The following is a 24,898-nucleotide window of genomic DNA, read 5'->3' on the forward strand; positions in this document are numbered from 1 at the left end:
GTAGAAAGTTGATGAAGATCTTTTAAAGCCTGAGGAATATCCTGGGGAAAGTCTGAAGGGGAAACAAAAGCAGAAAAAATAAAAATCCAGAAATGAATGGCAAAAATAAGTAAAAATAAAATGAATGAGGAGCATCAACATGAAGCAGGAATGTCTGATGCCTGAGGAACTTCAGTAAAAGCTTTCGAAATCAAGGAATTTCAATCAATATCCGAGAACCAAGAGAAAGCCAAAGAGGTAGAAATCTGGGAGCTGATGTCAGTGGAGTCTCAGTCTGGCTCTCAAACACACTTTCACAGCTTTTCCTCCTCTCTAGCATCTGTACCATCAGCAGTGTCTCCTACTTTCTGATCTTCTGTCTTGCAGGAGCCACTGTGCAGTTGTTACTCAACCTGAGTAAGTTGTTTGGTCTGATGGTTGATGTGTGATAGATGCCGTGCTAATTAAAGCGGTTTGCCGACGTGGTCAATGAACACGTCTTGTGTGCAGTCTTCTCTTCTCTCCACTTGGGCAGGAAAACCATCCATGAGCTGCAGTAAAATGTAGCCTTAGTGTTTGTTGATACAGTGGGGGTCATGATGTCTGAGTCCAGCAGCAAGAATTGACCATTTTACTCAACTGGCCAGGTTGGTACACCTGCTGAATAACATGTTCTGATTGGCTGAAAGCCACCAGATGGTGGAAAGCCTGGTGCTATAAACAAACTGAGTGAATTAGGAGTTTGAGAGGCCCCCTCTCAAACTCCTAATTCACTCAGTTTGTGAAAAAGAAGGATTTTCCAGTGCCGGATGGACCACATTGTCTCATCTCAAAAGTCAGAGGCACTGGAAGCAGGAAGCAGGAAGCACGTGAGAGCAATTAGCCCTGCTCTCTGCCCAGACGAGTTCCACGGGGCCACGGCATCCACTTAAAGAAATACACTCCGGTATAGACATGGAGGAGCACCGCGATGAGAAGTACTGAGCCTAGACAAGCCAAGACTCGCTGCAGACCGCACGCACATGGCGTATCTGTGTTTATTCCAGCTGAAGCTAACAGGAAGTTAAGAACACGGTGTGATGTTGAATCATTTACTGTAGCAGCAGCTCGGACAGCTCTAAATTCAGATTTCATCTCAAGGATCGGATCGCAATCTCATAAGATTTGGATGAAGCCATGCGAGAGCCCGAGAATATTACATAAATGAAGAATTCTGATTGATTTGAACTTTTACAGAAGTATGGGAGACTTGGAGATGTTCAAGGCAGTATGGTGTTATGAGAAGGCTCTGTGTTCTGTAGTGGAGGGAGAACTTTGTTTTACACCAGCATTAGCTGATAATGTTCTTAACAACTATCCGGTGTTGCGCTGACTTATGTTTTATTTATTTATGGTTTTTCTTTTTAATGCTGCTTTAAATATTTATTTATTGAGTCACCTTTGACCTTAATGTGTATAGTGTGACGTTTGAAAAATAAAAGATTGTAAAAAGTCAAAAAAGTCTCTCTTTCACTCTCTGTCTCTCTCTCGCTCTCTCTGTCTCTATCGCTCTCTCTCTTTCTTCCTCTCTCGCTCTGTTTCACTCTGTTTTCGCAAACTCTATCTTTTTATGAAAAATTATATACTGCACAACCCTGTGACCTTGGAGCAATTAATCAGCTTTCAGATGGACTGCCGCATCTTGGACATGAAGATAAAGCTGAGCTGGAGAAACCTTTGTCCTTTCAGGAGTTAACGGAAGCTGTCCAGCAACAATCTTCGGGAAAATCACCAGGATTGACTTCTGAAATTTATAAAGCCTTCTGGTCCCTCATTGGTCAGGATTTGTATGAGGTGTTTCTCGAAAGCTTTGAGTCAAATATCCTACCCCTCCGTTGTAGAAGAGCTGTAGTGACTCTTTTACCCAAGAAAGGAGATCTTGGTTTATTGAAGAACTGGCGACCAGTCTCTCTTTTAGGAACTGATTATAAAATATTGTCTAAAACTCTGACAAATCATCTTAAAAAATCTATAGCGTCCATCATCCATGAAGATCAGTCCTACTGTGTACCCTAGCGATCTATGTTTGACAATCTTTTTTTTTGTGCGGGACTTGGTGTACTTAACGGAACTGCATAAATTAGATCTTGGTCTTGTGTGTTTGGACCAAGGAAAAGCCTTTGATAAATTTGACCATGAATACCTGTTCAAAATACTTGAAAGCTTTGGCTTTGGGAATCAGTTTATTTCATGGATAAGGCTTTATAAAGATGTCTATAGTATGCTGAAAATAAATGAAATTTTGATCAGACCTTTTTCTGTAGGTAGAGGTGTGACACAAGGGTGTAGTTTGTCTGGTCTCTTGTACACGATTTCCATTGAGTCAATGTTGAGGATGCTGAGAGAGAAGCTGCAAGGATTTACTGTTCCAACATCTCACCTTTCAAACACACCAGTGGTGAAACTCACAGCGTATGCAGATGACATCACAGTGATCATTAGATCTGAAGATGATGTTAAACATCTAACCTCATGCCTCAACGTCTTTCAGAGTGCTTCTTCCGCACTGATCAATTGGGAAAAAACTGACACTTTATTGTTAGGCCATTGGTCACACCAAAATCCACCCCAGCTTCCACATCAGCGCCCTTGGAATAAAGAGGGGGTTAAGATACTGGGGCTGTTCTTTGGGACTGAACAACACATGAACAAGAATTGGGAAGGACTTGTAGAAAAAGTGACGGGCAAGCTCCAGAGATGGAAGTGAATTCAAGCCCAGCTTTCCTACAGAGGCAGGGTGCTGGTGGTGAATAATCTAGCCACCTCAATGTTGTGGCATCGTCTAACCGTGTTGGACCCTCAGAAAGAGCTTTTGTCACAACTTCAAACAGCCTTTGTAGACTTCGTTTGGGGTGGTCATCATTGGCTTCCCCCGGGGGTACTGTGTCTGCCTACAATCGATGGCGGTCAGGGATTCATTCATTTAGCCTCTAAGGTGAAATCCATGAGGTTGCAGACTGCCCAAAAACTGCTTTACTCGTCGGACTCTCTACCATGGATTAGCTTTGGCCTTGCCATTCTACGGGGGAAAAAACAAGATGGATTTTGATAAGCAAATGTTTCTGATTTCAGGAAACGTGGTAAAAGACATGTTTAAGATAAGGTTTTATAGATCAGATCGGTTCTTGAAGCTTGGGGTTACTTTAAGTCGGAATGGAAAGAACATTTTGGTTTTGATGAACCACTTCTGCACAATCCTTGGTTTTCTAAAAAATGCACTATGTCCAACACTGAAATTTCTAACTTTGTTTTAGCTGGGATAACTAAAGTTGGAAACCTATTTGACTTGTCAAATAGAGAGTGTTTTTCAGTACAGAATCTAACTAGAAAGATTACTGGTAGATCAGAGAGAATAGTCGGGAACATATTAAAGGATTTGAAAACATCTTTTCCTACATCTTTGTGTGATTATATAACTGAGTTTATCTCCGGTGGTAACACAAAGGTCTTTTTTCCAGAAATGTACTTAACTCCAGTGGTAGCTCAAATTAACAGTGGAGACAATGTAAACATTTTGTTATCTTTTAAAGGCTTGCAAAGTCTTCCGTTTTCCATGGTGAACAAACAAAATAGATATATTTCCTGTGTAAAGTCCTACTTTGTTGGACATCTAAGGGGGAGGAGGCATACAGAATGGAGGACTCATTTCTTGACGTCGGGAGATAATGAACCTTCATGGCAGTTATTGTATAAAAACCCTCTACCAAAAAGGTCTGGTGACTTACAGTGGCGGATTTTACATTGTGCATTACCAACAAAAGTGTTTTTGTTTAAATGTAAATATGCATCGTCTCCACTGTGTACTTTGTGTGATGAACTCGATACTGTGTTTCATGTCTTTTGTGAATGTTGTAAATTATCTCCGCTCTTAAATCTATTGGATACAATGTTTCATAGTTTGGCGATCATTTTCTCGAAAACAGGGTTTATTTATGGGGGTAGATATTCTTGCCACAGGCAGGAAATCTGTACCTATTCAAATTTTTTGGTCGGTCAAGCAAAATTAGCCATTTGGAAGGCTTACAAAATGGGATTGGAAGGGAAAGAAGTAAACATGGTTAAATTATTTAAGGCCTTGGTTGAGTCTAGGATTAGATTAAAGTATGAATTTTACCAAATGAATGGTGATCTTCCGATGTTTGAGAAGAAATGGTGTGTAAACAAAGGGGTGACTTATAAGAGGCGAGAATCTCTTTTTCAATTGGTAATGGTCGTTAAAACAATGTGTTCTGTATGTTAAGGTTTTTTAATTGTAGAATAAATTATATTTTAAAAGTCAAAGTCTCTCTCTTTCTTCTCTCTCTCCCCCTGCAGATGTGTCGTTATCTCTAGCATCCCTGCTGGTGCCTCTGCAAATTACACCTGCAACATGAGGGGTCGACATGTGAACATCATCATTCCCAATGTTATCCAGGCTCTCACGCTCTGTGAAGTGGAAGTCTATGGGGTTCCAGGTTACACTTTTATATCCAGTTCACAATTTCATATACATTTGAAGTCAAATTAAGTTTTACAACAGCTGCTAAATATCAATACTGTTAATTTTTTTTAGTGCCTGTTACTAAGAGGGCATTTCTGAGATTGAAGTTTAACAGCAGTGAGGATCTTATGAACCCTTCTGTTAGGGACAAAATTCTTCAAAAGGTTTGTGTTTATGACATGTATGGTAGATACATACATACACAAATAAGCAAATAAATAATAGTACTTTATCATCATAGATGATATCTGCCAATGTCCAGCCTTCAGTGCGTCAGATCTGTTGGACTAAGGAACCAGAGGTGGAAAATTAAACTTAAAAAACGGTAGGAAATATCACTACTACTACTGCAATAATAATAATACAACTACTTCTACTGCTAATAATAATAGTAATATAGCCATAAGAGGCAATCTGTGGGGTCCAAACACTCCCTGCGTATAGCACCCCCAGTGGCCAGTTCTTGTCAAGATTCATAGAACAATAAAGAGACCATATGTGAACTTTCTTACGCATATCACATTTTGTGATGATAACTCAATGCTAGTTGTGTAACCTACCTGCTGAAAGCCGACTGGCAGAAGGCAGACATTTTTTGAAGTAATTCAGTTACTGATTAGCAGAAAGCTCACTGCAAATTCTGCTCAATTGGAATTTTGGTTCCTGAGAAACAGCTATTTGAACTTAACGCTGACCGTTATGAACATGAACAGCAGCCCCAGGTAGCCAATTTGAGCAAGATTGCATCGGATACTAGGAGGTCCATCCCTGAACTTTCTATTCAAGTTTTGTGGCAATAGCTTAATGGGAAACTTTTCAGTTATCTGATTTTCTGATCAGACTTATAATTCCTCATAAACAGCTATCTGATCTTAGCTCTGCTCCCTCTGTATGACCAAATTTGGCACATAGCAAAAAATGCTTTTAACATTTGCCAACTAGTCCTAGGATGTTTGGCCTAGATTCAGAAATTTGGTGACAATCCTCAATAATTAATTTTTGGTGTGATGCTCAATAATTATCAAAAACATGTTGACATTTGTAAACACCAACATCTCACTTTCCTGGATAAAGAAAGGGAGTACTACAACCACAATTCCAAAAAAGTTGGGACGTTGTGAAAAATGTAAATAAAAACAGAATGCAATGATTTGCAATCTCATAAACCCATATGATAGAACATAAAAAACAAATCAAATGTGTAAACTGAGGAAATGTAGCATTTAAAGGAAAAAAAATAGGTAACTTTGAATTTATGGGCTTTATATAACTATCAATTTATTGATAGTTCCATGAAATTTGCAGAAAATCAGTTTACTGTTACTTATTTATTAATTCATTGATTTATTTCTTTTACCTGAGTGATATTACAGTCAAGAATTTTGTCATTCTGACTTACAGGTGGCAGAAATATATCTGAAACAAGAAGAAGAAGAAGCGGAAGAAGAAGAAGAAGTGTTCAAAGAACAAAAAGAAAGAAAAAACATCAAATGTGTGAGGTTTGGGTGTAGCACTTAAATACTAGCTAACTGATGTTATAGGTTTATTAATTAGAAGTACTAGAAATTTTTCAGTTTGCTTGTTTGGGAAATGTAGCTATGAAAAATTATTACCACAGGGTTTGTACAAGGTGCTTGAATTTGGCATTTGGAAATTTAAGTACTGGAAAACCTTGAAAATAGCCATTTTTTATGTAACAGTGGTTAAAAAGTGCTTGAATGATAAAAAGTCAATAAATAAAAAATAACAATTTTCAAAAGAACACGAATACAATCCTTTCACTCAAAATATGACTCCCCGCTGCAGCCCCTCCTCCTCCTGCCGTTCACTCATTCATTTTAACAGGGACAGCTTCGGTCCACTTCTCAGACCCCTTTAGCAACTTTTTTTTTTTTTTTTTTTTTAAAGCATCTAGCAATATATCTATCGATTTTTTGGACAAACCTTAGCTACTTTCTGTAGAAGATAATGGCCAGTACTGCCCGGCGAGTGCGAGGTCCTGCTTTCAGAAACAGAAAAAATATGTAAATGAGAACAGCTTTATTGGGAATTCGGCTGTATTAAAATTCAGCATGTGAGCACAGAGAGTAGGATGTAATAAAGGGCTGACACTAGGCAGAGTGAAAATACGATGCAATGGTGAAATTATGGTGAAAATGAAGCAATGACTGGGAAATACAAATTTAGTCCATCATGGCTGGGAAAAGGAGCTATATAAAAATGGTTGTTTTAAAAAAAATTATTATTATTAAGATTTTTTTGGGAAATGAAGGATATGTTTCAATGACATCTCTTGTATAGTCCTTGAAAACAAAACAAAACAAAACAGTGCTTGAAAAGTCCTTGAAAATCCTGGAATTTTATTATGAAGCATCTGTACAGACCCTGTTATATGTACTATGTGATTGATGTATTAAACATGCCTCTTGATTTCTGGGTTTAGCATAGTTATACCTCGGTTTGAGTTTAAAACAATAGCTATATTTTCTGGTAGAATAATGCTAGTTAAGTTTCTCTCCCAAATATTATTGAGTAGATAAAGTATATTCAGTAGCTTTTCTGGGATAGTGAGAATTTAGGTTAATATAGTAGAAAACAAAACACTCAGATTATCCTGGTTGTAAGAACTGCTCATTCATCAGTACACCTTTACAGTTTTCACTGCAGATATATCATCAGCTTTATTGAACAATACTCAGAATCCTTGTCACCTCCCAGCCAATCAGTCATGATGAATTTTTGTATGGTTGGAAGCATGTTTAAAACACAGAAAGTGCCGAGATCATGTAAGAATGAGGTTTTACTCACTGGCATATATGTGTTCACTTTAAACTTTGTTCCTTCCCTTAAACACTTACCTGCTTGAGAATTTCCAATGTTTGTAGAATGATGATTCTCAGTACAGCACATTACCAAATATTAATGGGCTTTAAATTTATTTATTTATTTGTGACAATTATGGGATTTTCTAATTTGTTTAATATGTGAACTTTTTTTTATTATGGCTCATCAAGGTTCAGAGCATTCCATTCTCTTAAATCAACATTTCCCATTGTTAGTATCAGAATCTTATTTAACATGCAACATATTCAATAATCTGCAACTAAGACTCAATAAAGAAATTCTGATTACACAGTGTCCAGAATGTCTCTGAAACACTTCAGCCTATGATTAGCCACGGATTCCTGAGAGGACACTGTAGCAGTCTCTGAGGATTTCTTCTTATCACTCCACTGTTTAAAAAAACAACAACAAACCACTAAATACTGGATTCTTCTTCTTTTAATTTGATTGTCAGTGCTCAACTCAAACCAACAGCAGTATTATTAATAATATCAGGAATGATTGTGTCTAAAATCAACCACTGATTATATCCCACTTGTTTGTTTCTAGATTGTATGATTTATTTAGCCAATTCTAAACTCACCTCTCCATTTGTGTAACTGGATACTCAGGATAATGAAATTTCGCTCTGGTTTCCATCCACCCACCCTTTCATTTTCTATATCTCCTATCATACAGGGTCGCACGGAACCTTGAGCCTATCCCAGAGATCATAGGGCACAGGACAGGGTACACACTGGACAGGGTACCAGTCCATCGCAAGGCACACTCACATACACATTCACACACCCATTCATACACTACAGACACTTTGGACATGCCAATCAGCCTACCGTGCATGTCCTTGGACAGGGGGAGCAGCACAGGGAGAACACGCAAACTACGCACACACAGGGTTGTGGTGGGAATCAAACCCCCAACCCTGGAGGTGGGAGGCAAACGTGCTTAGCACTAAGCCATATGCGCCCCATTCTGGTCTCTTTAATTTAATAAAAAATGTGACACACAGAATAGCACAATGTGCTATCAAATAAATAGTGGGTGACTGTTTTCTTTATAGTGTATATGCACTGTGAATGACTTCTTATTTAAAAACATAAATGTAACTGACATGCGGCTTTATTAAATCATAGCAACTTGAGCACCTGCCTAGCCCTACTCTGAATATGAGGAACTTTCCTACACAAATATTGACGTAACTATTGACCCATTCTCACACCAATGGTAGCAGAGCTACCAAGCAAGGTGCTAACTTGACATCAGGAGCAACTTGGGGTTCAGTGTCTTGCCCAAGGACACTTCAAGTCATGTGGGCCAGGAATCGAAGCGCCAACCCTACAATTAGACAACCTGCTCTACCACCTGAGCCACAGCCACCAACTAGATAACTAGATGTTTAAGTCAGCCTATCCCATTCCTTCATTTTTTTGTTACATATAGATGTCTCTTAAGTGTTTCCTACATGTACCTTTTTTAAATTGGCATGTCTACCAATATGTAAGCCAATGCATATGTTTTACACTACTAATACAAAATGTCCCAGTGAGGCCTTCCACACCCGTCAAAATATTGCCATCTCACTGTGACAGAAAAAAATATAACAATGATGCTTTAGAATTAGATAAAGTTTCTGCAAGATATGAATTGAACTATTCATTTAGAACTCAAAAAGTACATTAATGGCTTTAGTAATGACCACTGTGTAGCCCACGTAGCACACTAACCCTAATGTGTATGACCGCATGTACTATGTTGCAACAATAGTAATAGATGAACAAAAGAATGTGGTGATGTAACGACACAGGACAGTTAGCAGGAAGTAAGCGCAGGAGCGCCGTCTTTATTGATGAACAAACTAACAGAACACAAGAAACGCGGTCTATGCTGAACAGGACTAGCTGGATCAACCATGGAACTACAGTCTAGGCATTACTCGAAAACAGAACATGGAAGTGAGACCGCTAGCATGCTACACGCATTCTAACACAGTGCTAAAGCTATACTCCTTAAACACTACTAACGTTACAAACTATAATACTGCGCGAAGTGCGCAGCCATACGAGGGGTTTAAATAACCAACATAATTATCTAAAGCATAGACACCTGGAGAAATAAAGACACACCCTCGAACATAAGCCAATACCTGGACAGGAAGTAAATCAAAACAAACGAGCCGCGCGTGTCCATATGTCAGAGTCTCGTGCACGCGCGCTCTGCAGCAGTCTTTGCGCTTCGACGACACAGCGCCATCCACCGGCGGAAGCGTAACAGATGTAAAAACAGACTTAAAAACATTGAGTCATTTAATACAGGTCAACTGTTTTCTATTATACAAGCAGCGTGTGTGTGTGTTCTGTTTCATTTTCTTTTCAGGGATAAACACACTGGAGGATTTTTTGTTGATCTGGCACAAAATTAAAAGGAACTAAATTACATTAAAAAGGGGGAAACTTTGGGTACCAAGGTTATAAGTTATAAACTAGGGAACATTGAGTGAGAGAGAGAGAGAGAGAGAGAGAGAGAGAGAGAGAGAATCGGCATGTGGTCTGCGCCTCTGTAGCACCGCTGTTCTACAGTAAGTGCTGAGGGAGAGACCTGAATGTCGGGCTGCCAGATAGCTTCATTTCAACTATAACTATTAACTGGATGGGGTGGGGTTAATATTTGACTAGTGCATAAATTACACCTAATACGTCTAGGTCACTAGTTACTATTAGCTGTAATTTAATCAAAAAAGAGAACCTAGTATGTTTATTAGAAACCAACCAAAATCACTCCAAGAGTGAGACATGTAAAAGTCCCTGAGGTTACAAAGGAACCCAGGGTAACTTCTAAGCAAACAAAGGCCTCTCTCACATTGGCTAATGTTAATGTTCATGAGTTCACCATCGGGAGAACACTGAACAACAATGGAGTGAATTACAGTGTTACAAGGAGAAAACCACTGCTCTCCAAAAAGAACATTACAGCCCATCTGCAATTTGCTAATGATTACGTGGGAAAATGTTTTGTGTGAAAAAATATAACCTTTTGGTTCAAATAAGAAGTGTTATGTTTGGAGAAAACAAACACTACATTCCAGCATAAGAACCTTACTTATAAGAACCTTTCAATAATGGATGGAACAATGAATTCTGAATTATAACAGTGAATTCTAAAGGAAAGTTTCAGGACATCTGTCTGTGAACTGAATCTCAAGAGAAAGTGGGTCATGCAGCAGGCCAACAACCCTAAGCACAAAAAGCACATAAGGGTCCACCAAAGTATGGTTAAAAGAGAATAAAATTCATGTTTCACAATTTGCCAAGTCAATGTCCTGACCTTAATCCAATAGAAATGTTGTGGAAGGACCTCAAGCAAGCAGTTCATGTGAGGAAAATCACCAGCATTCCAGAGCTGAAGCTGTTCTGTACTGAGAAACGAGCTAAAATTCTTACAAGCCGATGTGCAGGACTGATCAACAGTAAAAACAGGGAAAATGTTTAGTTTCGGTTATTTCTGACCAAGGGGTTCACACCATATGCTGAAAGCAAAGGTTCACATAGGATCACATAATAGAAAGAAAACATTCTACACACCGTTATACCACCAGAAGCAGTCTGGACTGTTGACACAAGGCAGGTTCAAGCTGCTGATGCCAATGTCTGACCCTATCATCTACATGTCACAACAGAAATCAAGATTCATCAAATCAGGCAATGTTTTTCCATGCTTCAACTGTCCAGTTCCAGTGAGTCCACGCCCACTCTAGCCTCAGGTTCCTGTTCTTGGCTCACAGACAGGAGTGGAACCTAATATGGTTGTAGCTTATCCACCTCATTTGGTTAGACGTATTGTATGTTGCAAGAGGGTTTTCTGCTCCCCACACTTGTAAAGAATTATCATTACCATAGCCTTTCTGTCAGCTCGAACCAGTCTGTCCATTCTCCTCTGTCCTCTGTCATCAACAAGGTGTTTGTTTTTCTCCACCATTCTGTGTAAACTCAAGAGATTGCTGTCTGTGAAAATCCCAGATCAGCCTCTAAAATTCTCAAACCAGCTCGTCTGGCACCAACATTCATACCATCATCACTGAGATCACTGAGATTCTGATGTTTGGTGTGAATATTAACTGAAGCTTACTGAAATACTTACCTGTATCTGCATGATTTTATGCATTGCGCAGCTGCCCCATGAATTAGTTAAGTTCTTTTTCAAACACATCCTGCAGAAGCAAATAAGATCGGCACTCCAGCTGCTTTGAGTAGCCTAATGCAAAATGTATTCAAAATACTATTTTTCCTAAAACAGATCATTAAGAACTCCAAAACACCTGAAAGTGGATTCAAGGCACTGTATACAGTGTTACCACCACTGAAATCACCATTTAATTACATATGCTTCAACAGTTAAAATATATCATAAATAAATAAATACATTATTATTATTATTATTATTATTATCATTATTATTATTATTATTATTATTATTATTATTATTATTATTATTATTATTGTTAATAATAATAATAATAATAATAACAATATGTGTAATTTATATAGCTCCTTACTCATAACCAGTGTCGCTTTACAATTACAATGTTTCAGCAAAACATGGAACATGCGGTAGACTAGATTTGAGAAAAAATATGATTTATAGTTTACAAAGAAATATTAAATTTCACATCAAAACATGATTTCACTGCTTATGCTAAGCTTAATTTACACAAGTTTCTAATTTACAAGATTGAATTATATAAAGTGAGCATGATCAATTCATGTAGTATTAATGTAAACCCATTACATTATGAAATCTTGTGGGGATGTTGGCACTGACAGGTGCTATAACTATAGTATTTAAATTAACATGATTCAAAGGTGTGTGATAGAATAGCACAGTGTTTTAATAAATTCAATGCTAATGAATATTAGGTGCTATTATTAATGAATATTATCCTGGTGTCTAATATTTTTTGAGAACAGTTTCATATTGAAATACAATGAATCTGCACATTTTAACAGTTCAAATGGAGAAGTTATTAATGTTTTGTCACAGTAATGATTCTGTGTCTCATTGCCAAAAATGAAAACCTCTTAACTCTGAAAGTCAATTAAACAATGTTTGAAGGAGAATCTATAATAAATGCATCATCAGATGACTAAAGGGAACGCTGGATGATCCGTCACATCAGTTTTAGCCTGACATTTTTGCTTTTGCGTCACACATTTGTACAACAGTTTTGATGAATCAGACATTGATTGATTCATAAATCAGTTATCTTGCTGGATAAAACCTATACCTATATTATATATGTATATATTTATGTATGTATAAAATGTAAATGGAAGCTTTTTGCTTCATGTTTTTTTAAACTTTTCTGTAGACTGTCGTTTGAGTCAAACTTATTTGCATTTGAAGAACACAAAGTGCATTTGCCTTTTAAATAAACTAAATAACCATTTAGTGATACACCAAGTGGACAGCTCAGAGTTTAAAGGGTCAAAGAAATGACTTTCTGATCTATGTCGAAGAAGATAAGAAATTCTGATTTCAAGTATCAAACAGATTTCAAGTATTTAAAAAAAATCTCATTTTACAGTACACTATGATTGATTTAATATCACTTGTAAATTGTCATCATTTAAAAAGACAATACCTTTTATAGATTAAAAACACAACCTATCAAATGTTCCTATAATGTATATATTTTTTGCGCAGGGATATGCACTTTCTCATTGCAGTCGATTCTGACCCATCAGCAAGGTAAGAATACAGTATAGTAGAACACAGAAACACACACACACACACACACACACACACACACACACACACACAATGTCTGAGACCACATTGAAAATCTGGATTCACACGACTGTGTGTGTGTGTGTGTGTGTGTGTGTGTGTGTGTGCGCGTGCGTGCGTGCGTGCGTGTGCGTGTGTCTGTGTCTGTGTGTACGTAAACAAACTATTAATGAAAATAAAATTTTGTGTAAGATAAATGAATGAATAAATATGTTCTCTTCTCCCCTCCAGTCGATGTGGCCTTAGGAGGAATAGCAGTACAATCTTCTTTACACTAACAATTATCCTGCTTACTTTGCTATCGACGACAACAGAGCATCTAACATGAATTTCAAGTCGTGTGATTACGGCTGCTCCTAAGGCCATACAGACTTCATATGAATCCATAATGAACTTTTTCACACTATCTGTTGTTACCCAGATGAGGATGGGTTCCCTTCTGAGTCGGGTTCCTCTCAAGGTTTCTTCCTCTTAAAACATCTTAGGGAGTTTTTCCTTGCCACCGTCGCCACTCAGTGGCTCGCTCAGTTGGGATAAATTCGCACCTTTAATATCTGTATACCATGTTGATATTTCTGTAAAGCTGCTTTGAGACGATGTCTATTGTAAAAAGCGCTATACAAATAAAATTGAATTGAATTGAACTTATGTTTATAGCCAAACTGCTCCACTGTGTGTAAGGGGCAGGGGAAACTGGTACAAGCTGTTCAAAAGGTTTAGTTTAATTTAAGTTTGTCATTATATGCTGTACCTGCGCGCTTGCAGTGTAAATTCTGTCGGAAGTGACATGTTAGTAACTAGGCTGCGTTGCTGGTCACGCGCGGTGTAGACGCGCTGATACAGAGTGTAGCGCGAGTAAGATCTGTAATGTCTAATTCAAACATTATGATCAAAAGTAAAATAATGTCTAAAGACACCGAGGAACAGAAACCACAAGGTGCAGTGAAAGTGAGTTTTTATTATTCATTTAGGACTATATATATATATATATATATATATATATATATATATATATATATATAAATATATATATATATATATAAATATATATATATATATAGTATTTATGCATTTTTTTTTTTTATAGATGCACAAAAAGCACCGAATTAAACTATAGTCCTAAATTAATAATATATATTCTGGTGTGTGTGTGTGTGTGTGTGTGTGTGTGTGTGTGTGTGTGTGTGTGTGTGTGTGTTGGGTTCTTTTCTGTTTTGTACAAACAGTTGTGTAAAGTTTTACTGTGAAGTTTATATTTGTTACACTCAGTTTGTGGACTTTATATTAAATAAACAAAAACAAATGGTACTGAAAGTTCGCTCCACCCCATACGATTAATCAAAAAAAAAACAATTGCCCAACTAATAGTAATAATAATAATAATAATAATAATAATAATAATAATAATAATAATAATAATGCTGTTAAACAGTTCAGAAGCTCCGTCTATTGTCCTTGATACGTGAAAACTAGACAATGCACAGTAATAACACTGATGAGCTGCGTTATTATTATTATTATTATTATTATTATTATTATTATTATTATTATTATTATTATTAATAATAAGCTCATAGCAACACTGATGAAATACACATACAGTACAAAAAAACCACACACACAAATAGAGAATGTGTTTAGCATTTTGTTTTTACATCTGCACATAATTTAGTCTGCACATAGTTTAGCAGCTGTTTTAGAATTAAAAATGTCAGGTATAAGTCTACATAATGAGTCTTTATTGGTCACATATGCAGTAGCGCACAGTGAAATTGTTTTCTTCACATACCCCGACATGTCAGGAAGCTGGGGTCAGAGCACAGGGTCATGATATGGTGACCTGACCTTCTGATCAGTAAACCAGAGCCTTAACCACTAAGCCACCTCTGCCCCAGTGGTGAGAGAAACATGAATGTTCATAGCATCTATTACTTCTTACCCCACTATTTGCCAAATAATACAAATATAGACTTCTAAACACCGCTATTAAAAGCTTAATAAGAGAATACTGCAATTTTTGGGAAATTGCCGTTCCCGAGTTTGGCCACACGAGGGCAGTCATGTTCCATCCAGCACAACACACGCCGCCTAAAACAGAAGGTAGGTTGTAGGTATTTTACTATTACTACTACTACTTCTAATAATGACCTCAATCGAAGTAATTAAATACGTAATGAAAATTGTTGTCTATATAGCTGACCTCATTTTTCTACACAGTGAGTTAAAGGCGCACAACTATCAGAATCCCAGTTCATAATTGTGTTTGATTGGCCAAGTAGAATAAAGTGTGCGAGGAGTCCGACTCTTTTTGAGCTTATTGGACATTACGCATTGCTGTAATTATCTCATTGGCACTACTTAATTGCTCATAGTTTATTTGACGAATGCAACTGCTGCGACATATTTTGCCAATCTTAAGCTCAGCCGTCATTCTGGAGGCGCAGTTTTGGTTGATGCATGACATTTAGGTTCAAACACAGTGTGTACATCGACTGTAACACAGATAGTGAAAATGGAAATGTGAAAAGAGAAGGCCAGTGATTAGAGAGAGAGGGAGAATGGGGAAGAAGAAGACGTTAGCAGGTGAAAAGCAGTGCCTAGTGTTTGTTTTAGAAAAAGAGAGCTATTGTGTGACCGTTGGCGTTAGGCCCGCCTCCTCGCCTGTTCTCAACTAGGTCCTGTCGAGTGTGGATAAATAGGTGGGCGCTGCGCGAGAAGTTTTCGTGAGATTACAAAACGTGAGCTCCTTTTTAAGAGAAGGGAACTGGGAGGCCTTGGGGCTGTCGATATATCCCTAAAAACTAAAATAGCAGTGTGCAAAATCATCGCGAGTGGTATTGCCAGGCAAACCGAATGGATAGGGAACATCTCTAACTGGAAATCTAAAAAAGGTCCATCGAGAAAAGGAATTCCGTATTATAAACTGATGTTTTCCGACTTCACTAACAAATTTAAAGATCTAAACATCGATTGGGTGAAAGACTCGAGCAAAGAAATATATCTTTTAATTGTTGATCGAGTTTATTGTAACCCTGTGGCTTTCAGAAATTTGGAGGAAGACCAAAACAAAGAATGTCTCCAAAATTTACAGAATAAAATCCTATCTGAACACCTGAGAGATACAACTTGGTTAGTCGCTGTAAGAAGGCTCCCAGTAAGAGCGGTTGTAAAATGGAGCTGTTTTGTAAAAACCAGTAAATGCCCGATGCCTAATTGTAATGAAGAGGAAACACTCGAACATTTCCTGTTAGTGTTATCGCTCTAAAGAAACATGGGCTAAATTAAAAATCATTGGTCTCAATATAGAAATAAATATGAACTCAATTTTCTATGGCATTTTTAAAGAAAATTGTAGCAAGACTCAGCATGACTTCATTTGGTTCATAATATGTTTGACTAAATCTAAACTCTGGAAAACAAGGTCCAAAATGACTATAAATCAAACGTTTATATCCAGTGATGTTGTATTCAAGGACATTCAAAAAGAGCTAAGAAGACTAAAAAGCAGCACATCTTGGTTTAAAGACTCCAGTGTGGGACTCTATTTGCGTGTAATTGTACTTTGACTATGTAAGTTTTTTTTTCTCTCCCTTTCTTTCTGAATATGACTTGTGTAAGATTGTGAATTTTGTATAATTTCAATAAAACTCATTAAAAAAAAAAAAAAAGCAAGGGTGGTAAAGGACTCGGCAAAGGAGGCGCTAAGCGGCACCGCAAGGTGCTTCGCGATAACATCCAGGGAATCACCTAGCCGGCTATTCGCCGTCTGGCTCGCCGTGGTGGTGTAAAGCGTATTTCTGGTCTGATCTATGAAGAGACTCGCGGTGTGCTGAAAGTGTTCCTGGAGAACGTGATCCGCGACGCCGTCACCTACACCGAGCATGCCAAGAGAAAGACCGTGACCGCCATGGATGTGGTGTACGCCCTGAAACGCCAGGGACGCACCCTGTACGGCTTCGGCGGTTAAACGCTCTAACACCGAACGACGCGAACACAACGGCTCTTTTAAGAGCCACCCACATGTCTAGAAAAAGAGCTGTTCCGTGGGGGGAGGCTTTTTCTTTCGTGAAGCATAAAGCATCAAACGCTGTACAGCAGTAGCATAAGTGGTAGATCTATTTGTATTTTTTTGTAATAATTCTCTCTCTCTCTTTTTATATATATATATATATATATATATATATATATATATATATATATATATATATATATATATATATATAACTCCGTATATATTAAATATTGTATTATATATAATATCGTACAGTATACAATATTAGATACATATATATTAAATATTGTAACTTGTTTGATTAAAACAATTTAGAAGATGATTTTAGTAGAAACTTCTATATTTCTCTTTCTCATACGCACGCATGCATGCATATAAGATAGAGAGAAGTGGGGGAAGTCAAAAGTTTTTTCTGTTTTTTCAAGCATAAGGTATCAAACGCTCTACACAAGTAGAAAAAGTGATAGATAAGAACTATCTGTGTACATAAAAAGAGAATTTATTTTTGTTTTTTTGCACACTTTATTTTTTTTTATACATTTATATGCACAGTATTAAATATTATAACGTGTTTAAAATGAGTTACAAGACGGTTTTAGTAGAAACTTACTTCCGCGTTTCTTTCTCTTTCTCTCTCTCTCTCTCTCTCTCTCTCTATATATATATATATGTATGTGTGTGTGTGTGTGTGTGTGTGTATAATTTTTTTCAAGCCAATTGTTTTTTCATAGTGCACGTTGCACTGAAAGTACAACGGCGGGAAGGGAAACAAAGCGTAGCGGAGGAGGGAGGAGCAGTAGGAGGCGCCATGCAGGAGGAGGTATCGAATTTTGACCAATCAAAAAAAGGTGTCTTGTGTGGACGTCATTAGCATGTGGGTCTGTAAATAGAGCGGGCTCGAGGCGGGCGTTAGTCATTTTCTGTTCGTTTATTCGAGAAGCAGCATTATGCCCGATCCAGCCAAGACCGCGCCCAAGAAGGGATCAAAGAAAGCCGTGACCAAGACGGCCGGCAAAGGAGGCAAGAAGCGCAGAAAGTCCCGGAAGGAGAGCTACGCCATCTACGTGTACAAGGTCCTGAAACAGGTGCACCCTGACACCGGCATCTCATCCAAGGCCATGGGCATCATGAACTCCTTCGTGAATGATATTTTTGAGCGCATCGCCGGTGAGTCTTCTCGTCTGGCTCACTACAACAAGCGCTCCACCATCACCTCCAGGGAGATCCAGACTGCCGTGCGCCTGTTGCTTCCCGGCGAGCTGGCCAAGCACGCCGTGTCCGAGGGCACAAAGGCCGTCACCAAGTACACCAGCTCCAAGTAAAGCGCGTTACCGCCGTCTTCATCAACCCAACGGCTCTTTTAAGAGCCACCCACTTTTCATACAAAGAGCAATCAATTTTCTTTCGCTTTCTCTCTTGCTGTGTGTGTGTGTGAGTGAGAGAGAGGGGGGGCACTTCTGAAGTGCTGCTCTCCCACGAATGTTCAGGCTTTTGGGTAATTCTAGCAGTCTGATAAATGCAGAGATGAGTACAACTCAACAGGGTTGTAGCACGGTTTCTCGGGCTTGTATAATCTGAGCAATGCAAAATGGGGCTTTAGCAGCACAAAGTTATTCATATTAAGACTAGCAACAGGAAGTAACTGAAAATGGTATTCTAGTAACACGTAGAAATTCAAACTAAGGTTCTAGAAGCACGTAAAAGTTCTAAATACTGTTGTAGTAACATGTAGTCATTCAAAACAGTGTTCCAGCAGCACAAAGTCATTCAAAAGAATGCTCTAGCAGCATGGAATACAACACACACACACACAAGGCAATAGCGGAGTTGGGATAAAGGGCATTAGGTTGACTGTGTTTTGTTAGGGTCAGGGAGGAATCCGACCGAGCTAAAGAGGAGGAGGCCGGATGGGCTGGCTGGCGCTAACTAGGCGTGCCTGTTTGGCCCGGGACTACAAGAGCGGAGCGCTGCGTACGAGTGGCGAAGCCCTGACACTGGCAAAGACAGAACGAGTCTTCTGACCTACACCTATAATCACATTTTCTTGTTGGACATGCTTTCTCCCCTACAACTAACAATGTCTTACTCTTGTCTTTGCTGCTCTGTTCAGCTCTTCCTACTTTCCTACTGACTGTTTCCCACCCACCTAGTCAACTTTTATTCAACATTTGTTCTTTTCATCTAGACTTTAAATTTATTTACTCTTCACCATCTATTCATATGCTTTCAGTTTGAATGAAAGTGAGCAAGTGATTTCTAGCATGCTAGCCGTGTTAATGAATGATAGCGAAAGTTTGCTCCAGTCGAAGAATAGCTTGTTTCTCTATGAATGGGACTGTTGTGTAAACTTCTCCTTTGAAACTGCTTTATCCTCTTTACTCTGAAGCTAAAATTTTTAGCACGGTTTCTCGGGCTTGTATAATCTGACGTGATAAAAAAAAGCTGGGTGATAATCTGGTCTTTTCTCTGGAACTGAACATTTAAAACATTGAGCAGCTCTATGTCATCCAGGAAAGCCAGGTCAGAAAACCATTTCTTATCCATGGGCTCTTGAATACTACCAATCCTGCTTTCTTGAAAAGCTCCGATCTCATCACGCAGATCAAAAAATCTCCTGAGAACTTTTCCTCTGCTCAGCCATCTAACCTCCTGGTGGTACATCACCATATTGTGCATCCATCTCATCCAACAGTACCTTGAACTGCAGGTGAGAGAGCGCCTTGGAGCGTATATCATTCACAATTTTGACGGCATCACGTCCACAAGCCCGATGGATTGGGCACATAGCTGTTCTTGATGTAAAATACAGGAAATCTGATAGCTGGCCCGTGTGGCACTTTCTTGAGCTGATGAAGGACATAGCAGCGCGCTCTGCTCAGATCGAAGTTTAGCAAGCAGCTCGTTAGCCTTCTGTTTTCATGCCTCGCCGCTGTCCTTTGAGAAAGCTGAAGAACGTTTTGTTTCATAATGACGGATTTTGTACTCTTTCAAAACAGCAACTGACTGCTTGCAAACTAGACACAGTGCCTTTGAATTGATTTCAGTAAATAAAAAGTCAGCTTGCCAAATCTTTTAAAATTTCCTCTTGTCTGTGTGCCAGTGCCTGGATGTCTCCATTTTTACCTGTTTGTTGACTGTCGCAATGTATGCTGGCCTTGAAGTATGCATGTACATTAAATAAAATTCTAATTCTTATTCTCTACATTTAATTTCAATTTACATTTTTTGCAGCTCAAAATTAAAATTAATAAAAAAAAATTAAATTAGAAATGAAGATCAGCATCAATCAAATTTCTTCCTCCCCCCCTTCTCACATATGGCATGGCAGGCCAAATCAACGTCTCTGTTCTAACTGTTGTAGTAGCACGTGGTCATTTGAACTAATGTCACAGTAGCACGTTGTCATTCGAACTAAGGTTCAAGAAGCGCATAATAATTCTAAATACTGTTGTAGTAGCACCTAGTCATTCGAACTAATGTGACATTAGCACAAAGTCATTCAAAAGAATGTTCTAGCAGCATGGAATACAACACACACACACAAGGCTATAGCGGAGCCTATAGTCAGGCGCGCTGTGCTTTACACGGCCCCCAACGCGCTCTGCTTCCGATACTACACACACCACTCGACAGCTGCAAAGACATCAGGCTCGTTCACAAGGCTCCTCTTTAACTCGGCCCAGAACACATACGACGGCAGTGCCTGCTTTTCGCCGGTTTTTACACACCACATCGCACCAAATGCGCAGCCCGCCGGCTTGAGTACAACGCGCGCCGCGCCTTTCATGTCCGCTGCACGAGACTGTTGCTGTCTAGTCGGCCAGGCCGGGCCACTGGAGAAACGAGAAAGCCCATCCTCGCTCAGCGTGTGCTTCAACGTTTTGAATCTCGTTTTGCGAGTGGGATTTTCACCGAGAAATGCTATGAGAAAACACATCTGAGCGCGCGCCGCGTCCGTGCATTCATTCAGCGGCGCGCGAGTTGAATCTACAACGCTCTCATATCTGTTTTTAAGACCAGCCCCCGGCCACGGGGAGGGAGGATCATCCTGCGTTACATACTAACGTACAGTGTACAACTCGTGTATTCTACGTAGTTCCAAGAGAGATGGCAGAAGTCGCACCCGCTCCCGCCGCCGCGCCGGCCAAAGCGCCCAAGAAGAAAGCAGCTCCGAGAGCAAAAAAAGCCGGCCCTAGCGTCGGCGAGCTGATCGTCAAAGCCGTTTCCTCGTCTAAGGAGAGGAGCGGCGTGTCTCTCGCTGCTCTGAAGAAAGCGCTGGCTGCCGGCGGATACGATGTGGAGAAGAACAACTCCCGCGTCAAGATCGCCGTTAAGGGTCTCGTGACTAAAGGCACTCTGGTGCAGACCAAAGGGACCGGCGCGTCTGGCTCTTTCAAGCTGAACAAGAAGCAGACCGAAGACAAGAAGCCCGTGAAGAAAGCCGCGCCCAAAGCGAAAAAGCCCGCCGCGGCTAAGAAGCCCAAGAAGGTAGCGGCCAAGAAACCCGCCGCCGCGGCCAAGAAGTCTCCTAAGAAGGCGAAGAAGCCCACAGCCGCCGCAAAGAAAGCCACCAAGAGCCCGAAGAAGGCGAAAAAGCCCGCGACCCCTAAAAAGGCAGCCAAGAGCCCCAAGAAAGCGAAAGCTGTCAAGCCCAAGACCGCAAAGCCTAAAGCGAAGAAGGCAGCACCCAAAAAGAAGTAAAGACGTTTGTTTCTTTCATGCTTTTGTTCCTTAAACGGCTCTTTTAAGAGCCACCCATATTTTCCTTTAAAGAGCGACAATTCATTTTCAGTCAAGCTTTATGGAATCAAAGCAATACACGTTAGAAACATTCAATAGTATGGATACACATATCTGCTACATATGTACACATAACCACACGCTCATACTGATTTTAGTACAGTAGGATAGAATCCTGATCTTGATTCCTAAACGTCATTCCTGATCTCCAAAACGATCACAGAATATGTAGGATAACATATTGATACATAATAAATCAATGTTAATGATAAGAATAAATAAATTCAGTATATAGTTGTTACTTCGTGCTTTTGTATGAATATTCCCTTCTGTCTGTTTTCATTCGCGCGCTCGCTCTCTCTCTCACCCACACACGCACAAACAGGGGTGGGAGGGGTGACGCTGGAATTCGACGGCCTGTTTTTGATTGGCTAATGCGCCACTGCGTTCTTAGCGAATAAGAGAGTGGCCGTTTTGTCTATATCACGGAGAGCTCGGGGTGTAACGTTCATTTCGCAGTTGTTGTTAGAAGAGATCTGAGCATCAAGATGAGTGGCAGAGGAAAAACTGGCGGAAAAGCTAGAGCTAAGGCCAAGACTCGTTCATCCAGGGCTGGACTTCAGTTCCCCGTGGGACGTGTGCACAGGCTTCTGCGTAAAGGCAACTATGCCGAGCGCGTCGGTGCCGGCGCTCCGGTCTACCTGGCCGCAGTGTTAGAGTATCTGACCGCTGAGATCCTGGAGTTGGCCGGTAACGCCGCCCGTGATAATAAGAAGACCCGTATCATTCCCCGCCACTTACAGCTCGCCGTGCGTAACGACGAGGAGCTGAACAAACTGCTCGGCGGAGTGACCATCGCTCAGGGTGGTGTGCTACCGAACATTCAGGCTGTGCTTCTGCCTAAAAAGACCGAGAAGGCCGTTAAGACCAAGTAAACTCGTCCACCGCTGCTTTGTCAGTACCCAAAGGCTCTTTTAAGAGCCACCATCTCTGCGTCAAAAGTGCAGTTTTTACACCCGTTTTTCTACTGAAAGTGTGCGCTAGAAAGTCAGCACGTTTATTATTAATAATAATAATAATAGTGGTAGTTAGCCTGTTGCTTAAATGAAATCTAAAGGGTGAAAGTGCACTTCTAAGACAGCATATTTATAAATAAAAAAGGACTTGATAATTTTGTAGTCATGATTTGATACCATATTTAAGTAATGACTATAAGAACTATAATAGCAGTTAGCGTGCTGGTTAAATGAAGTCTGAGGAGTGAAAATGGTTTGTGACGGCGTTGTGTGTGTTCCTAATGAACAAAGCAGAGAGCGCGCCAATAGAATAGTGGCGGGCGTCTTGTGTTTCGAACGGAGGCAGAGAAGACGGTCCAATAGTCAACAGGTGACGTAAAACGTTCTATCGAATAGCAGACGAGCGCGTTCGAGACGCCCAATCAGCGCAGGGCGGCGTTATGGCTTAAAAAGGCCGCGTTCGAGCGCGCCGTTTATTCTGTTTTTCTATCCGCGAAGTGCAGAGTTTGACGCTATGGCAAGAACCAAGCAGACCGCCCGTAAGTCCACCGGTGGCAAGGCGCCAAGGAAGCAGCTCGCCACTAAGGCTGCCCGCAAGAGCGCGCCGGCTACCGGCGGCGTGAAGAAGCCTCACCGTTACAGGCCCGGCACCGTGGCTCTGAGGGAGATCCGCCGTTATCAGAAGTCTACTGAGCTGCTCATCCGCAAGCTGCCCTTCCAGCGCCTGGTGAGAGAAATCGCTCAGGACTTCAAGACCGACTTGCGTTTCCAGAGCTCGGCCGTCATGGCCCTGCAGGAGGCGAGCGAGGCATACCTGGTCGGTCTGTTCGAGGACACCAATCTGTGCGCTATCCACGCCAAGAGAGTGACCATCATGCCCAAGGATATTCAGCTGGCCCGCCGTATTCGCGGAGAACGCGCTTAAACCACAACTCCGTCTAATAAACACAAAGGCTCTTTTAAGAGCCACTTCACCGTCTCAGAAAACAGCAAATTTTCTTTCTTGGGCAGTTTAAGTACTAGAACGTGGTACAGAGAGAAGGAACAGTAATAATAATGTTTGCATATATGTATGTGAGTGTAAATGAAGTGCACGGCTTTCTATTTTTATCAACATTAGAAAGGTTGGTTATTTATTTTGCATTTTCATGATAAATATAGTCCTATGAGTATTACGTAATGTTTGTTTTCATAGATGAGCCGTTAATTGTGGTTATGTCCGAACAATACAATGCACAGTAATGAGCTGTGTCTGTAAAATAGCTCAAACCTACCTTCTGTTCCGGGCGGCGTTGTGCTGGATGGAGCTTGACTGCCTCCGTGTGTCCCAACTCGGGAACGGCAATTTTCTAGAAGCGGATTTCTGGGCAAGAGCTATTACATCATACATACATTTCATCCATCATCCCTTTTGTCCCGTCAATGATAATTGTTTTTGTAATTTAATAATTGTAGACATGACCTTATCATTGAAATCTTCTTCCCTACTTGTGGATATTCTCTCTCTCTCTCTCTCTCTAGATATATATAGATATAGATATATAGATGTTTGTGTGTGTGTGTGTGTGTGTGTGTGTGCACTGTGTTAAATATCATTTAATGTGTTTGTTTAAACCGAGTTAGAAGACGGTTTTAGTAATATTTCTATATTTATTATATATAATACTTCTATATTTCTCTCTCTCTCATACACACTATATATACACAGTATCTCACAAAAGTGAGTACACCCCTTGCATTTTTGGAAATATTTGATTATATCTTTTCATGTGACAACACTGAAGAAATGACACTTTGCTACAGTGTAAAGTAGTGAGTGTACAGCTTGTGAGCTCTTTGAATAACTGTTCTTTTATTACTGTGACACTGTCTAAATGTACATTTTGGACTCTCAAGAAGATGGCACCCATTCACGTGCATTCTATTGACTCACAGAACTTGAATTTCCTTTGAAAATTCTTTGTGTTCAGATGAAGAAAGAAAGTTACATAAGAACTTTCTTTTTTG

General features: G+C 39.9%; 4 protein-coding genes across 4 annotated transcripts in view; 3 read left to right on the forward strand and 1 right to left on the reverse strand.

The window, feature by feature from the left end:
* LOC108262635 (TBC1 domain family member 10A) overlaps positions 1 to 24,898 on the reverse strand; it is a 182,809-nt gene that overhangs the window by 49,546 nt on the left and 108,365 nt on the right. The window lies entirely within an intron of this gene.
* On the forward strand, positions 21,177 to 22,311 carry LOC108261826 (histone H1). Its single transcript, XM_017462589.3, has one exon. It carries the CDS (start codon positions 21,243 to 21,245, stop codon positions 21,834 to 21,836), a length of 594 nt encoding a protein of 197 aa, XP_017318078.2. The 5' UTR covers positions 21,177 to 21,242; the 3' UTR covers positions 21,837 to 22,311.
* Positions 22,424 to 22,810, forward strand: LOC108261893 (histone H2A). Its single transcript, XM_017462645.3, has one exon. The coding sequence runs from the start codon at positions 22,424 to 22,426 to the stop codon at positions 22,808 to 22,810; it is 387 nt and encodes a 128-aa protein (XP_017318134.1).
* Positions 23,353 to 23,863, forward strand: LOC108261894 (histone H3). Its single transcript, XM_017462646.3, has one exon. The coding sequence runs from the start codon at positions 23,406 to 23,408 to the stop codon at positions 23,814 to 23,816; it is 411 nt and encodes a 136-aa protein (XP_017318135.2). The 5' UTR covers positions 23,353 to 23,405; the 3' UTR covers positions 23,817 to 23,863.

The sequence above is a fragment of the Ictalurus punctatus genome, unplaced genomic scaffold (assembly GCF_001660625.3).
Source record: "Ictalurus punctatus breed USDA103 unplaced genomic scaffold, Coco_2.0 Super-Scaffold_100046, whole genome shotgun sequence".
Taxonomy (NCBI): Eukaryota; Metazoa; Chordata; class Actinopteri; order Siluriformes; family Ictaluridae; genus Ictalurus; species Ictalurus punctatus.